Genomic DNA, 15,783 nt, shown 5'->3' with positions numbered 1-15,783 from the left:
AAAATCATTTCTGCTATTAAGTCTTTACTAAGAAAAGTCACTAAATGATAAAAAGGACAAAGCCAGCTCAGGGCTCAGTGGGCCTTTGGAATAAAATCCCTTCTGAGTGTTCTCCTAACAAGAAAATGCTAATTAACAAATTAACAGTCCTGTTTTAAAGTTTCTTTTTCCAGGATCTTGGGAAAAATGTGGGGAAAGAATAAATGATGAAGCCCACACCCACTCTCAGAGCTCTACCAATGGTGGAAACTGGAATAATTCTGAATATTTAAAAGTTTTCTTCTTTGGGGAGGCTCAAAGCTGCTGCCAAACTCCGCTGGATTTTATCAAAGTTGAAATGAATGAAGCAGAAATCAGTGGAAATTCCAGATCGCCTCCAAAATGCTGATTTTAGGGCATTTCAATAATATTTTATCCGACCTAAAGAGGGGCAGTTTGGGGACAGAACAACAAAATCCACCGGGATTTGGACTCTTCCAGCCAGAGCACCCCAAGTTCATCAGTGACCAATTAATAAATTCTTTAATTAAAGCACCTTACCTTCACTTCTGCAGCCATTTTATCATTTGCAAATCCATCCACTGTGAGCTGAAGGGGGTGTAAAAAAAAAAAAAGGTGAAATTCAACGTTTCCAGTCCCAGACGTGAGGGAAAGGCTTTTCCTGGGGGCCCCACGTACCTTTATTAATCTGGATATTAAGAATCCACCCTGGTATCGATTATAAAGCTCCTCCCAGTTGTCCCTTACGAATTTCCAAGCAGCTTTCCTGCCCTGCTTGCTGCCTCCAGCCACTCCTCCAATCACTGACACCGTGTCCTGGGGACGTACCTCTTCCTGGGGAGGGAAATGTTATCAATATTCCACATTTTCCCAACAATTCCAGCGCCTTGGGTTTAGGTTTTAGGCGTTTCTACACCCAAGTTAAAGCGCTTTTTTGTACTCAAAATCTAGTGTACAACTCAAAGGTCGAAGGAAAAGCGAATCCCTGAGTTATCCTCAAGTTACACCCACCAAAAAAAAAAAATAAAAATCTTATTTTAACTAAAAAAGGGAAAGCTTTAGAGAGATCATTTTGGCTCTTCGGTAAATTGAGAGGTAAAAGTGCATTTTGGCTTCCTGGGAATTAGAAGCAAAGCACTGCCAGGAAAATTGGGATGAACTTCCAGAGCTCCAGGGAATCAACTGCTCTGAGCACAGGAAATCCCCACAGCAGGTGCCTCCAACCAGAACAATCAGAGTTTTCTTCATTTGGAACAAGTTCATTCAGGGTTTTTTTCTTCAGTTGGAATCAGCTCGTTCAGAGTTTTTTTTAAATTTAGAACCACCTCACGCAGATTTTTTTGGTTAATTTGGAAGAAATTCCCTCAGATTTTCGTTAATCTGGAACCAACTCTGTCAGATTTTCATTAATTCGGAAGCAACTCTCTGGGATTTTTGTTAACCTGAAACAAACTCACTCAGATTTTTCTGATTTTGGAACCAGCTCACTTAAGATTTTTGTTAATTTGGACCCATCTCAGTCAAATTTCTCTTAATTTGGACCCATCTCACTCAAGACTTCTCTTAATTTGGAACCAACTCGCTCAAGACTTTTCTTCATTTGGAACCAACTCGCTCAAGATTTTTCTTAATTTGGAATTTCCCCCCCCAAAAATTTGAAGACGTAACTCAAAGCTGGGACCCATGAAGAAGAATTCCTGCAGTTTCAGCTCTCCCAGGGTAATTCCTGAGGGAAAATCCCAAGGGAAGGGGAACTTTTGCCCAGGAACTCACTGAAAGTGCAAAGGTGAGAACTTTTTGGATCAGCTCTGGCTGGGAGATTGCTCCGAGGACGCGCTCGATCCGGTTCTTCTCCTCCTGCATGTCGGCCTGCTTGTGCAGCTGCAGGGAGAAAACACATCCAGATATCAATTAACAAATTAATTCCACACCTAATGAACCCTCCGTGGGTGCCACAGCTGCTAATTACTCCTCAAACCCAATTGGGGACAAATTGGCCTCCGTTAATCCCAAGGAATGGCACCAGGAATAAATTGATTTTCACCGGTTTATGTAAAAAGGTCAAGCAGGACAGGGAGAAATTCCCAAGGGAATTTCACACCACGACCCGGGATTGGGGCTGGGTGTGGAGAAATCTCAGCCCAGAGGGATTTTTAGGGGGAAATGTGGGATTTTGGAGAGTGAGCACCCACCTTCAGCATGGTGTCCAGAGTGGAGCTGTCCCCGTGCTTCAGCACAGTCACGTAGACCTGAGAGAAAAACGGGGATTACTTCCAAAAAGACCCAAAAAATCATCACACTTTTGGAAATGCAGCAATTTGCCTGGAATTGGGTCGGAATTCCCACATCTGGAAGCACCAGCACTGCTCCCTCCTGTGTCTTAACTCCTTATTGTAGAGATGCTTCAACTCTTTCAAGTTTTCCTCCATTTCAGGAAAATCTGGGCGATTCCAAAAGTGGGGAAAAAAACCCACTAGGATGGCAAAAAGGGGGATCCCCACCCTCCCCCTTTGGAATACACCTGCCAAGGGGGTGAGGACAGATTTTAGGGACCCCAAAATTCCCCCCAGGACCTACAGGACTCCTCAGGTCAGCAGACAGGATGTGCTTCCCTTCCACGTGCTCCTTGAACCGGCGCCGCGCCTCTTCCAGCGTCGCCTTGTGCCCGGCTTTTCCCAGTTTTCCCAAAACCAGACCCCTCAGGAGGGCATCTAGGTGGCCTAGGGGTGAGAAAGAATGGAAAAAAAATGCTTTATTGACCCCCAAGATTTCCAGAATTCCCTGGCGGAAATTATCCCCAAATCCCTGATTTATCGACGCTCAAGAGTCCCAAATCCAAACCTGGGTTTCCCAGCAGTTTTCCCCCAAATCTCTGATTTATTGACACATAATTCCCAAACCCCTAGCTGAATTTCTTAGTAGATTTCCCCAAAATCCCTGATAATTTATTGACATGAGATCCCCAGATCCATAACTGGATTTTCCAGCAGTTTTCCCCCAAATCCCTGATGATTTACTGACACTACAAATTCTCAAACCCCCTAACTGAATTTCCCAGTAGATTTCCCCCAAATCCCCGATAATTTATTGACATGAGATTCCCAAACCCTTAACTGAATTTCTCAGTAGATTTCCCCCAAATCCCTGATAATTTATTGACACGAGATTCTCAAATCCATAACCGGATTTCCCAGCAGATTCCCCCAAAATCCCTGATCTATTGACACAAGATTCCCAAATCCATAACTGGATTTCCCAGCAGCTTCCCCCAAAATCCCTGATCTATTGACACAAGATTCCCAACCCCACAACCGAATTTCCAAGCAGTTTCCCCCCCAAATCCCTGACTTACTGACACAAGATTCCCAAATCCATAACTGGATTTCCCAGCAGTTTCCCCCAAATCCCTGATAATTTATTGACATGAGATCCCCAAACCCTTAACTGAATTTCTCAGTAGATTTCCCCCAAATCCCTGATAATTTATTGACACTTCAGATTCCCAACCCCACAACCGAATTTCCCAGCAGCTTCCCCCCAAATCCCTGATTTATTGACACAAAATTCCCAAATCCATAACTGGATTTCCCAGCAGTTTCCCCCTAAATCCCTGATTTATTGACACAAAATTCCCAAATCCATAACTGGATTTCCCAGCAGTTTCCCTCAAATCCCTGATAATTTATTGACTTGAGATCCCCAAACCCTCAACTGAGTTTCTCAGTAGATTTCCCCCAAATCCTTGATTTATCAACACGAGACTCCCAACCCCACAACCGAATTTCCCAGCAGTTTCCCCCTAAATCTCTGATTTATTGACACAAGATTCCCAAATCCATTACTGGATTTCCCAGCAGCTTCCCCCAAACCCCTGATAATTTATTGACACTCCAGATTCCCAACCCCACAACCGAATTTCCCAGCAGTTTTCCCCCTAAATCCCTGACGCCTTATTCCCAACCCCATTAACCGAATTTCCCCAGCAAATCCCCGATTTTTCTCCCACCCCTCACAAGTCTCCCATCCCCAGCAGAACTTTCCTACCCTCTCCAGGTTTGGGGTCCCAGCCCAGCCTCTCCCCGATGGGGGAGAAGACGTCTCTGACGAACACCTGGATGTCCTCGTAGAAATCCGTGTGGGACAGGAGCGTGGCCAGGATGCCCAGGTTGCAGCTCAGGTCGCTCCACACCGTGTAGTTGGGCTCGTTCACAAAAGCTTCCATCACTTTCAGCACCTCCACGGTGCTGATGATTCCAGCTCGAGCCTGGGCAAGAGAGAGAAAAGAAAAAAAAAAAAAGGATGAATCCCATTTTTTAACAGCTGATGGATTTATCTGATAACATAAGGAAAACATTCCTGCGATTGTTATTTGTTAACACATGGGATTCCCGAGCCTGTAATTGAATTTCCCAGTAGATTTCCTCCAAATCCTTGATAATTTATTGATGCTCCAGATTCCCAACCCCACAACTGGATTTCCCCTGCCTGTTGACATTATAGGAAAAGAGGAGAAAAAAAAAAGGAGATTAATCCCATTTTTTAATAGCTCATCAGATCATTTTATTGATTATGAGGAAAACACAGGGATTAATCCCATTTTTTAATATTTGATTGATTATTTTGCCCCAATTCTAGAGGATTTGCTCTATCCCAGAAGATTCTGCCCCAGGGAATTTTCTCTACTGCAGAGGATTTTGCCCCAGTGCCAGGGGATTTTCTCTATCCATGGGGATTTTGTGCCCCAGTCCCAGGGGATTTCTCTATTGCAGAGCATTTTGCCCCTATCCCAGAGGATTCTGCCCCCAGTCCCAAGGGGTTTTTCTATCCCAGAAGATTTTGCCCCAAACCCAGAAGATTTTCTCTATGTCAGGGGATTTTGCCCCAGCTCCAGAGGATTTTGCCCCTTATCCCAGGGGACTTTCTCTATCCCAGAGGATTTTGTCCCAGTCCCAGGGGATTTTCTCTATCCCAGAGGATTTTGCCCCAATCCCAGGGGATTTTGCCCCAACTCCGGGGGATTTTAATCCCAGTCCTGGGGGATTTTCTGTATTGCAGAGGATTTTGCCCCAGTCCTGGGGGATTTTGCCCCAGTCCCAAGGGATTTTCTCTATCCCAGTGGATTTTGCCCCAGTCCCAGCAGATTTTCTCTATTGCAGTGGATTTTGCCCCAGCCCCAGAGGATTTTTCCCCAGCCGATTTTACCCCGATCCCAGCAGATTTTACCCCGATCCCAGCAGATTTTACCCCAACCACAGCAGATTTTACCCCAATCCCAGCAGATTTTACCCCGATCCCAGCAGATTTTACCCCAATCCCAGCAGATTTTACCCTGACCCCAGCAGATTTTACCCTGACCCCAGCAGATTTTACCCCGACCCCAGCAGATTTTACCCCGACCCCATCAGATTTTACCCCGACCCCATCAGATTTTACCCAATCCCAGCAGATTTTACCCTGACCCCAGCAGATTTTACCCCGACCCCAGCAGATTTTACCCCAATCCCAGCAGATTTTACCCCAATCCCAGCAGATTTTACCCCGACCCCAGCAGATTTTACCCCGACCCCAGCAGATTTTACCCCGATCCCAGCAGATTTTGCCCCGACCCCAGCAGATATTACCCCGATCCCAGCAGATTTTACCCCGACCCCAGCAGATTTTACCCCGACCCCAGCAGATTTTGCCCCGATCCCAGCAGATTTTACCCCGATCCCAGCAGATTTTACCCCGACCCCAGCAGATTTTACCCAATCCCAGCACATTTTACCCCAGCCCCATCAGATTTTACCCCGATCCCAGCAGATTTTGCCCCGACCCCAGCAGATTTTACCCAATCCCAGCAGATTTTACCCCGATCCCAGCAGATTTTACCCCGACCCCAGCAGATTTTACCCAATCCCAGCAGACTTTACGCAATCCCAGCGGATTTTAACCCAACCCCAGCAGATTTTACCCCAGCCCCAGCAGATTTTGCCCCGATCCCAGGGCTCACCAGGGAGAAGAGGTCGTTCTGCAGCCCCAGCCTGTCCACGGGGGGCAGGGACAGGTCCTTGATGGCCGGGATGAGGCTCTCGAGCATGGCCGGGCTGTACTGCGTGCGGTAAAACCCCACCGTGCCCAGGTTCAGCTGCCAGCACAGCAACGGCACAAAGCCACACGTTAGGAGCAAAAAAAATGCCCTGGGGTACGTGGATTTTTTATCTAAAATATCTCCTACGCTGATGGGTATTTCATTCAGATTTATTTTATGTTTATACATTCAGATAAAATGTCATTTATTGTCGGCGCACAAACACCACAAAGCCACAAGGTAGGAGCGAAGAATGTCATGTTTTATGTGTATTTTTAGCTAAAATATATCCTACGTTTACGTATATTTAAATAAAATTTATGTTTAAATCTTCAGATAAAATGTCATTTGCTATACGTAAGTCTATAAAATGTAATTCATATGAAGTATGAGATATGTGCTTGAGGTGTCTTTTTATTTAGACGTATTTAACTAAAATACACTTTTGTATTCATACTTATTGATCTAAATTTTTTCTTTGTTTATACTATATTTATATGTATTTATCTAAAATATGCCTGTAGACGTATTTATCTAAAATATGTCTGTAGACGTATTTATCTAAAATATGTATACGTATTTATCTAAAATATGTCTGTAGACGTATTTATCTAAAATATGTATACGTATTTATCTAAAATATGTATACGTATTTATCTAAAATATGTATACGTATTTATCTAAAATATGTATATGTATTTATCTAAAATATGTATATGTATTTATCTAAAATATGTCTCTATATATGAATTTTATCTATAAAAGCATGCAGAAATACTATCTATAAAAGCAATAAATTAAATTAGATATTATTTTACATTATATAATTCTGCAATTTATATTTTAAATTATAACTATATATAGTGTATATTTATATTTAATGTAAATAATATCATGGTGACATATATAGATAAATATAAGTACAGTAAGAGATAATACATTTAACACATGGTATAAAGTACATAATAATTGCAATAATTACTGTAATGGCAATGAGAGAGTAAAATAACAATTATAATAATAATGACTAAAAAAGCCAGCACGCCTCAACTCAAATCACGCCTTTAATTTCAGGTTTTTCCCGGCTTTTATTCCCCAAAAAATGAGAAAGAAAGCGGAGGAACGAGAACCAAAACTCCACAGCAGCACGGGGAGACCCCTCTGGAGGAAACCCAAAATTCCAAAAGGAAAGAGAAATAAAAGAGGGGAGAAGAAAATGCAATTTTCTCACCTTGACCCAGTGCTCCGGCTTTGTGTCCTTCAAGACCACGGTGAGCTCCGGTTTGTCCATCAAAATCTGCATTTTGGCACAGGTGGGGTCCTCGCTCGTGCAGATGCTGATGGGCACCATCCACATGGGGAAATCCTCCCCTGGAAAAAATTAAAAAAATAAAAAAACACAAGGAATTGGGGGGAAAAAAAAAAATCTGAGTGGAAAATATTGAGGAACAGAGCTCAAACAGGTCCCAGGCGCACGTTGGGCTTTGAAAATGGGATTGAAAAGAAAGGCCTGAATGGGAAATAGCAGGGTTTAGAGTAAAAATCTGAGGGGAAATGTCAGTTTTAGAGTAAAAATCTGAGGGGAAATGTCGGTTTTAGAGTAAAAATCTGAGGGGAAATGTCAGTTTTAGAGTAAAAATCTGAGGGGAAATGTCAGTTTTAGAGTAAAAATCAGATGGGAAAATGTCAGTTTTAGAGGTAAAAAATCTGAGGGGAAAATCTCAGTTTTAGAGTAAAAATCTGAGGGGAAATGTCAGTTTTAGAGTAAAAATCTGAGGGGGAATGTCAGTTTTAGAGTAAAAATCTGAGGGGGAAATGTCAGTTTTAGAGTAAAAATCTGAGGGGAAAATCTCGGTTTTAGAGTAAAAATCTGAGGGGAAATGTCAGTTTTAGAGGTAAAAATCTGAGGGGAAATGTCAGTTTTAGAGCTAAAAAATCTGAGGGGAAAATCTTGGTTGTAGAGGTAAAAAATCTGAGGGGGAAATGTCAGTTTTAGAGGTAAAAATCTGAGGCGAAAATCTCAGTTTTAGAGGTAAAAATCTGAGGGGGAAATGTCAGTTTTAGAGGTAAAAAATCTGAGGGAAAATGACAGTTTTAGAGTAAAAATTGGATGGGAAAATGTCCGTTTTAGAGGTAAAAAATCTGAGGGGAAAATGTCAGTTTTAGAGTAAAAATCTGAGGGGGAATGTCAGTTTTAGAGTAAAAATCTGAGGGGAAATGTCAGTTTTAGAGTAAAAATCTGAGGGGGAATGTCAGTTTTAGAGTAAAAATCTGAGGGGAAAATGACAGTTTTAGAGTAAAAATCTGAGGGGGAAATGTCACTTTTAGAGTAAAAATCTGAGTGAAAATGACAGTTTTAGAGTAAAAATCTGAGTGAAAACGACAGTCTTAGAGTAAAAATCTGAGGGGAAAATGACAGTTTTAGAGTAAAAATCTGAGGGGAAATGTCAGTTTTAGAGTAAAAATCTGAGGGGAAATGTCAGTTTTAGAGTAAAAATCTGAGGGGAAATGTCAGTTTTAGAGTAAAAATCTGAGGGGAAATGTCAGTTTTAGAGTAAAAATCTGAGGGGGAATGTCAGTTTTAGAGTAAAAATCTGAGGGGGAAATGTCAGTTTTAGAGTAAAAATCTGAGGGGAAAATCTCGGTTTTAGAGTAAAAATCTGAGGGGAAATGTCAGTTTTAGAGGTAAAAATCTGAGGGGAAATGTCAGTTTTAGAGCTAAAAAATCTGAGGGGAAAATCTTGGTTGTAGAGGTAAAAAATCTGAGGGGGAAATGTCAGTTTTAGAGGTAAAAATCTGAGGCGAAAATCTCAGTTTTAGAGGTAAAAATCTGAGGGGGAAATGTCAGTTTTAGAGGTAAAAAATCTGAGGGAAAATGACAGTTTTAGAGTAAAAATTGGATGGGAAAATGTCCGTTTTAGAGGTAAAAAATCTGAGGGGAAAATGTCAGTTTTAGAGTAAAAATCTGAGGGGAAATGTCAGTTTTAGAGTAAAAATCTGAGGGGGAATGTCAGTTTTAGAGTAAAAATCTGAGGGGGAATGTCAGTTTTAGAGTAAAAATCTGAGGGGGAATGTCAGTTTTAGAGTAAAAATCTGAGGGGGAATGTCAGTTTTAGAGTAAAAATCTGAGGGGAAATGTCAGTTTTAGAGTAAAAATCTGAGGGGAAATGTCAGTTTTAGAGTAAAAATCTGAGGGGGAATGTCAGTTTTAGAGTAAAAATCTGAGGGGGAATGTCAGTTTTAGAGTAAAAATCTGAGGGGAAATGTCAGTTTTAGAGTAAAAATCTGAGGGGGAAATGTCACTTTTAGAGTAAAAATCTGAGTGAAAATGACAGTTTTAGAGTAAAAATCTGAGTGAAAACGACAGTCTTAGAGTAAAAATCTGAGGGGAAAATGACAGTTTTAGAGTAAAAATCTGAGGGGAAATGTCAGTTTTAGAGTAAAAATCTGAGGGGAAATGTCAGTTTTAGAGTAAAAATCTGAGGGGAAATGTCAGTTTTAGAGTAAAAATCTGAGGGGAAATGTCAGTTTTAGAGTAAAAATCTGAGGGGAAATGTCAGTTTTAGAGTAAAAATCTGAGGGAAATGACAGTTTTAGAGTAAAAATCTGAGGGGGAATGTCAGTTTTAGAGTAAAAATCTGAGGGAAATGACAGTTTTAGAGTAAAAATCTGAGGGGGAATGTCAGTTTTAGAGGTAAAAAATCTGAGGGGGAAATGTCAGTTTTAGAGGTAAAAAATCTGAGGGGAAAATCTCAGTTTTAGAGTAAAAATCTGAGGGGAAATGTCAGTTTTCAAGTAAAAATCTGAGTGAAAATGACAGTTTTAGAGGTAAAAAATCCGAGGGGAAATGTCAGTTTCAGAGGTAAAAAATCTGAGGGAAAATTACAGTTTTAGAGTAAAAATTGGATGGGAAAATGTCCGTTTTAGAGGTAAAAAATCTGAGGGGAAAATGTCACTTTTAGAGTAAAAATCTGAGTGAAAATGACAGTTTTAGAGTAAAAATCTGAGTGAAAATGACAGTTTTAGAGTAAAAATCTGAGGGGAAAATGTCACTTTTAGAGCAAAAATCTGAGTGAAAATGAGAGTTTTAGAGTTCAAACCCCCAAAATCTTTACATCAGCTTTCAAGCCAAACATTTTAATTTAGCTAAGCACGGAAGGTGAGTGGAGTCAATGCCGGAATCAGCGGTGGCTCCCACCTGAGGCATTTTTATTCCATTTCTTTCAGCACCACCACCAAAACAGTCGCTGCGCAGGCTCTCAAGAGGGGCCTGGCCCTAAAATTGACATTTCTGCAGGAATTTAAGCCAAGGAATGCTGCTCTCCGCGCCAGGCTACGGAAACCGCGAGCGCCAGAGGCCCGACCTTGGATCTCCTCAGGTTTTCCCACCTGGATCCAGGCACGGCACAGGCCTGGGGCTGTTTCAGCTCCTAAAATTGCTGCTTTTGGATGAAAAGCAACAAAATCCCTTCAAATATTGGGATATTTCGTGCTTCTTGTGCCCGCCACCCCATTCCTGCTCCCGGCTCTCCTCTTACCAGTATATGGTCCACTGGCACAGAATTTCTTCTGGACCAACTTCAACACTTTGTCATCTTCTTGCTGAGGGAAAAAATTTAAAATAATAAAAAAAAAAGGCAAGAAAATGAGAAAAGGGGATGATTAGCACGTTTCATTCCAGTCTCTGCGTGTCACTGCCCTCTGTTTCATGGAATAATTTGGGTTTTTCCCCTCGGAAAAAAGGCTCTGCCTCAGGAATGACTGCAGAGCACAAATCCCTGTGTCCCTGTTTGAACGGCCTGGATTTGCTGCCTGACTCCAGCTCCCTGATCCTCCCTCATCCTGCAATCTTGTGGAATAAGCATAATTGGAGTGGAATTATTCCCTTCCCCCCTTACAAACGTTTCCCACGTGGAGCGAAGTCAGCAAACTCCAGGGATGCAGGGAGTTTTGGGATGAATCCGCAGGGATTTGGCACCTCCCTCCCGTCAGGACCGGAGCTGTGCCCACACAGAGCCACCCCTGACCCAAGGGAACGCTCAAAAGCAGGGGATATTGTTCAATTTATTCCAAAATTAAGGTGCAATTCAACTTTTACCATCCCTGACCCAAGGGAACGCTCAAAAGCAGGGGATATTGTTCAATTTATTCCAAAATTGAAGCACAATTCCATTTTTACCACCCCTGATGCAAGGGAATGCTCTGAATCAGGGAATATTGTTCAATTTATTCCAAAATTAAGGCACAATCCCATTTTTACCACCCCTGACCCAAGGGAACGCTCAAAAGCAGGGAATATTGTTCAATTTGATCCGAAATTGAGGCACAATTCCATTTTTACCATCCCTGACCCAAGGGAATGCTCTGAATCAGGGAATATTGTTCAATTTGATCCGAAATTGAGGCACAATCCCATTTTTACCACCCCTGATGCAAGGGAATGCTCAAAATCAGAGAACATTGCTCAATTTATTCCAGAATTAAGGCACAATCCCATTTTTACCATCCCTGACGCAAGGGAATGCTCAAAAGCAAGGAATATTGTTCAATTTGATCTGAAATTAAGGCACAATTCCATTTTTACCACCCCTGATGCAAGGGAATGCTCTGAATCAGGGAATATTGTTCAATTTGATCCGAAATTGAGGCACAATTCCATTTTTACCACCCCTGACCCAAGGGAATGCTCTGAATCAGGGAATATAGTTCAATTTGATCCGAAATTGAGGCACAATTCCATTTTTACCACCCCTGATGCAAGGGAATGCTCAAAATCAGAGAACATTGCTCAATTTATTCCAGAATTAAGGCACAATCCCATTTTTACCATCCCTGACCCAAGGGAATGCTCAAAAGCAAGGAATATTGGTCAATTTGATCCGAAATTGAGGCACAATTCCATTTTTACCATTCCATTTTTACCATCCCTGACCCAAGGGAATGCTCAAAAGCAGGGAATATTGTTCAATTTGATCCGAAATTGAGGCACAATTCCATTTTTACCTGTTCAGCCTCCACGTAAATGAGTGGAAATCCCATTTGTTTGGTCCACGTGTTCATCACAGCAGCAATGGGTTTGCCACTGGCTTTTTCCAGGCTTTCCCAGAGATCCTCTGCAGGAGAAAAGGATTTGATTCAGGACTGCCAGAGTCTCGATGTGTCAGCTTTTATTAGGGACAGGATAGGGAAAGTTGGGTTCTTACTTTCACACCTCTGTGTTTTATTGAAATTTAACAGGTGACAGGCAAAACAAATGGAAATAGTTTAAACCTCCTCAGGGAGGAGAGAGGGGGAGAAGCAACTTCTTTACTGCTAAAAAAACACCCAATCAATACACATTGTGATACAAAATTTAACATTAGCAATTCAAAGAGAACAATGTTTCCTTTTAGGTTTTGGGGTTTTTTTGTTTTTTTTTTTAGGTGTTATGTCAAAAATTGCTGACCAAACACCACGGATTAGATTCGGCTGACGGAGCTTTGATGCCCCCACTTCCACATTTGTGCCCGATACACAAAAATAAAAGGTTTAAAAGCAAAAAAAAAAAAAAAAAAATCTGTTTAATCACAGGATCAATACTGCAAAAGGCTCTCTTGGCAAAGCAGAGAGCATTTGTAAATTATAGCCATGGAAAGTGGTTACTCAGCCCTTACAGATCACCTCAGCCACACGCTCCAGGGACACAAAATCCCCAGGGATGCTGAATCCTGCCTGTGCAGGGCATGAAACCGGGAAGGAGCCAGGAATTTCCTGGAATTTCAATTCCCTCAGGCGGAAAACCAACGGGTTTGAGTCCAGAAATGACTTTTGTGCCCATCCCAGTGACCCAGTTACCTGTGGCAGCATTCCTCTGCTGGAACTTGGTCAGGTACAGGTTCATTCCTTTCCGGAAATCCTGGGAACACGCAAATGGAGATGTCAGAGAGCTTTCCTATCTTCCCTCTGCTCTGCATTTATCCCTAGCAATCAGGCAGGGAATCTTTAAAATCACTAAATTCCATTTGTATTTCCCATTAGCTCTTTTTTTTTTCTTTTTACCAGATAAGTTCAAACAGAGCTTGAAATGGAGAAACTTTCAAAACACGGAACAACTTTTTTTATTTTTTTCTTAACCCCTCCATTAATTTTAGCTGTAAAAAAATGCCCTGAAAATCTCCACCTGAGTAATTTTAGCTGTTAAAAAAAAAAAAAAAAAAAAAAAAAAAAAAGGCTCAGGAAATCTCCAGCTCCCAATCCCTTTACCTCATCCCCAATGTAGTCGTGCAGCATCCGGATCACAGAGGCTCCCTTGCTGTAGGAAATGGCATCAAAGATTTCATCCACCTCGGAGGGGTGGCCCACACTGACCTGTGGGAAGCGGGAAAAGCCCCAGTGAGAAGGGATTTGGGCTGCCAAAAAATTGGATTTTTGCTCGCGGCAGTGTTTTAGAGTTGAAAATCTGAAGGAAAATGTCAGGTTTGAAAATCTAAGGGAAAAATCAGGTTTAGAGGTGACAATCCAAGGGAAAATGTCACTTTTGGAGGTGAAAACCAGAAGGATTCTTTCTCCCCACTGCTGGATTTTCTGAGAGGAATCTCTGCCCCAGACAAGGGAAATTCCCCAGATATGGCTGGGTCAGGGCTGGTTTGGAAGTTAAAAATGCTTTAAATTATGTTTTGGGGCTGTATCAGATAAATTTGGGCAACTTCCTTCAATCTCTTGCTTCCCAAAAGCAGCGAAATCCAGCAGGAATTGTCTAACGCAGGGATAAGCGAGTGAGACACGCTCAGTGAGTAAATCACTCTAAAATGCTCTGCTGGGGAAAGGCATTTCCCAGAATTTATTTCACCAAATACTAAAACATTCGAAATTCTAGGAATCAAAATGTGCAGCGACCAAAAATCTGCAGCAACCAAAAATCTGCAGCAACCCCAAATCCTGCAGCAACCCCAAAATCCTGCAGGAACCTCAAAATCCTGCAGGAACCCCAAAACCCGCAGCAACCCCAAAATCCTGCAGGAATCCCAAATCCTGCAGGAATCCAAAACCTGCAGCAATCCAAAACCTGCAGCAATCCCAAATCCTGCAGCAATCCCAAATCCTGCAGCAATCCCAAATCCTGCAGCAATCCCAAATCCTGCAGGAATCCAAAATCCTGCAGGAACCCCAAATCCTGCAGGAATCCAAATCCTGCAGGAACCCCAAATCCGGCAGGAATCCCAAAATCTGCAGTGACCCCAAAATCTGCAGGAATCCAAATCCTGCAGGAATCCAAAACCTGCAGGAACCCCAAAACCTGCAGCAATCCCAAATCTGGCAGGAATCCCAAATCTGCAGTGACCCCAAAACCTGCAGCAACTCCAAAACCCGCAGGAACCCCAAAATCCTGCAGGAACCCCAAAACCTGCAGGAACCCCAAAAACCTGCAGCAACCCCAAAATCTGGCAGGAATCCAAAATCCGGCAGGAATCCAAAATCCGGCAGGAATCCAAAATCTGCAGCGACCCCAAAACCCGCAGCAACCCCAAAACCCGCAGCAACCCCAAGGTGGTTTTTGGGGGCGCAGCCCCTCAGCGAGAGCACAACCCAACGGCGGATCGCGCTCAGCGACGACCTCGAAATTCCCTTTTTAATCACAAGGAAAAGGCTGGGGGAAACAAAAGGGGGCGGAAACCCCGGCTCCACCTCGATGGGGTGGCTGTTGTCTAAGGCATCGAGCTCCTGGGCACGGGTGTAGTCCGCAGACACGAACTGGGTCCAGATGTCGTACTCGGGGAAGCAGTGATCCACGCACAGGTACTCGATCCACGAGGCAAAGCCCTCGTTCAGCCACAGGTGAGTCCACCACTCCTGCAGGGACACACACACACAAAAAAAAACCACAAAAAAAAAAGAGGGATAAAGGACAAAATTCCGAGGGATTCGTTCGGCCGGGGCGAGGTTGACGCTCGGTTCGGCGCAGATCGCAGTGATATTTATTGTGATTTATATCGATAGGATGATGGCGATAGGATTGTTTGGGGTGATAAATGAATATTGGATTTTATTTTTCTCCAGCCAGTCCTGATTTTAACGGCTCAAAAGTCAGAGCAAGGCAGTTTTGGGGCTTCGAAACCTGATTTTTCTCACCCAGTCCTGGTTTTTACAACGTAAGAAATTTCCAGAGCCGGTGGGATATTTGGATTCAAGCACCTCTCTCCAGGGATTTGGGAAAAGCAATGTCAGGTCAAATTCCCAGAGAAAGCTGAAGTTATTTGCTACCAGAAGCTCTGAGAATCCAGGTTTTATCAGTAAAATCGTTAAATAATAAAAATAAAGCAATGGAATAAATGACATAAAATAATGGAAAATCATTCCATTTATCGATGGAATTTCTTTATGGATTTCAAATTTAAATTAAAAAAAAATAGGATTTTGAAGGGTTTAGGTACCATAAAACACCATTTAAGCATGAAATTAATTATTTTATCAGAGCATGCTGCTACGGAGGGACACCCAAAAACAGATTTTGGGCAGGACAGGAACCAAATTCAAACAAAAAATAGGATTTTGAAGGGTTTAGGTACCATAAACCACCATTTAAATACTAAATTAATTATTTTATCACAGCATGCTGATACGGAGGGACACCCAAACACAGACTTTGGGCAGGACAGGAACCAAATTTAAACAAAAAATAGGATTTTGAAGGGTCTAGGTATCATAAACCACCACTTAAATACTAAATTAATTAT

General features: G+C 42.3%; 1 protein-coding gene across 1 annotated transcript in view; it reads right to left on the bottom strand.

Annotated features, from left to right (window-relative positions):
- NPEPPS (aminopeptidase puromycin sensitive) overlaps positions 1-15,783 on the bottom strand; it is a 43,816-nt gene that overhangs the window by 3,182 nt on the left and 24,851 nt on the right. The window contains exons 10-22 of the mRNA XM_040087347.1: positions 14,735-14,899; positions 13,313-13,417; positions 12,905-12,965; positions 12,074-12,183; positions 10,609-10,672; positions 7,302-7,441; positions 5,993-6,127; positions 4,045-4,264; positions 2,578-2,720; positions 2,193-2,249; positions 1,774-1,881; positions 679-834; positions 541-588 (exon numbers count right to left, since the gene is read on the bottom strand). Coding sequence (XP_039943281.1) covers positions 541-588; positions 679-834; positions 1,774-1,881; positions 2,193-2,249; positions 2,578-2,720; positions 4,045-4,264; positions 5,993-6,127; positions 7,302-7,441; positions 10,609-10,672; positions 12,074-12,183; positions 12,905-12,965; positions 13,313-13,417; positions 14,735-14,899 — 1,512 coding nt within the window. The remainder of the gene's footprint in view (positions 1-540; positions 589-678; positions 835-1,773; positions 1,882-2,192; positions 2,250-2,577; positions 2,721-4,044; positions 4,265-5,992; positions 6,128-7,301; positions 7,442-10,608; positions 10,673-12,073; positions 12,184-12,904; positions 12,966-13,312; positions 13,418-14,734; positions 14,900-15,783) is intronic.

The sequence above is a fragment of the Hirundo rustica genome, chromosome 27 (assembly GCF_015227805.2).
Source record: "Hirundo rustica isolate bHirRus1 chromosome 27, bHirRus1.pri.v3, whole genome shotgun sequence".
Classification (NCBI taxonomy): Eukaryota; Metazoa; Chordata; class Aves; order Passeriformes; family Hirundinidae; genus Hirundo; species Hirundo rustica.
Note: the sequence above shows the minus strand (reverse complement) of the source record. Positions and strands in the feature narration are given on the sequence as shown.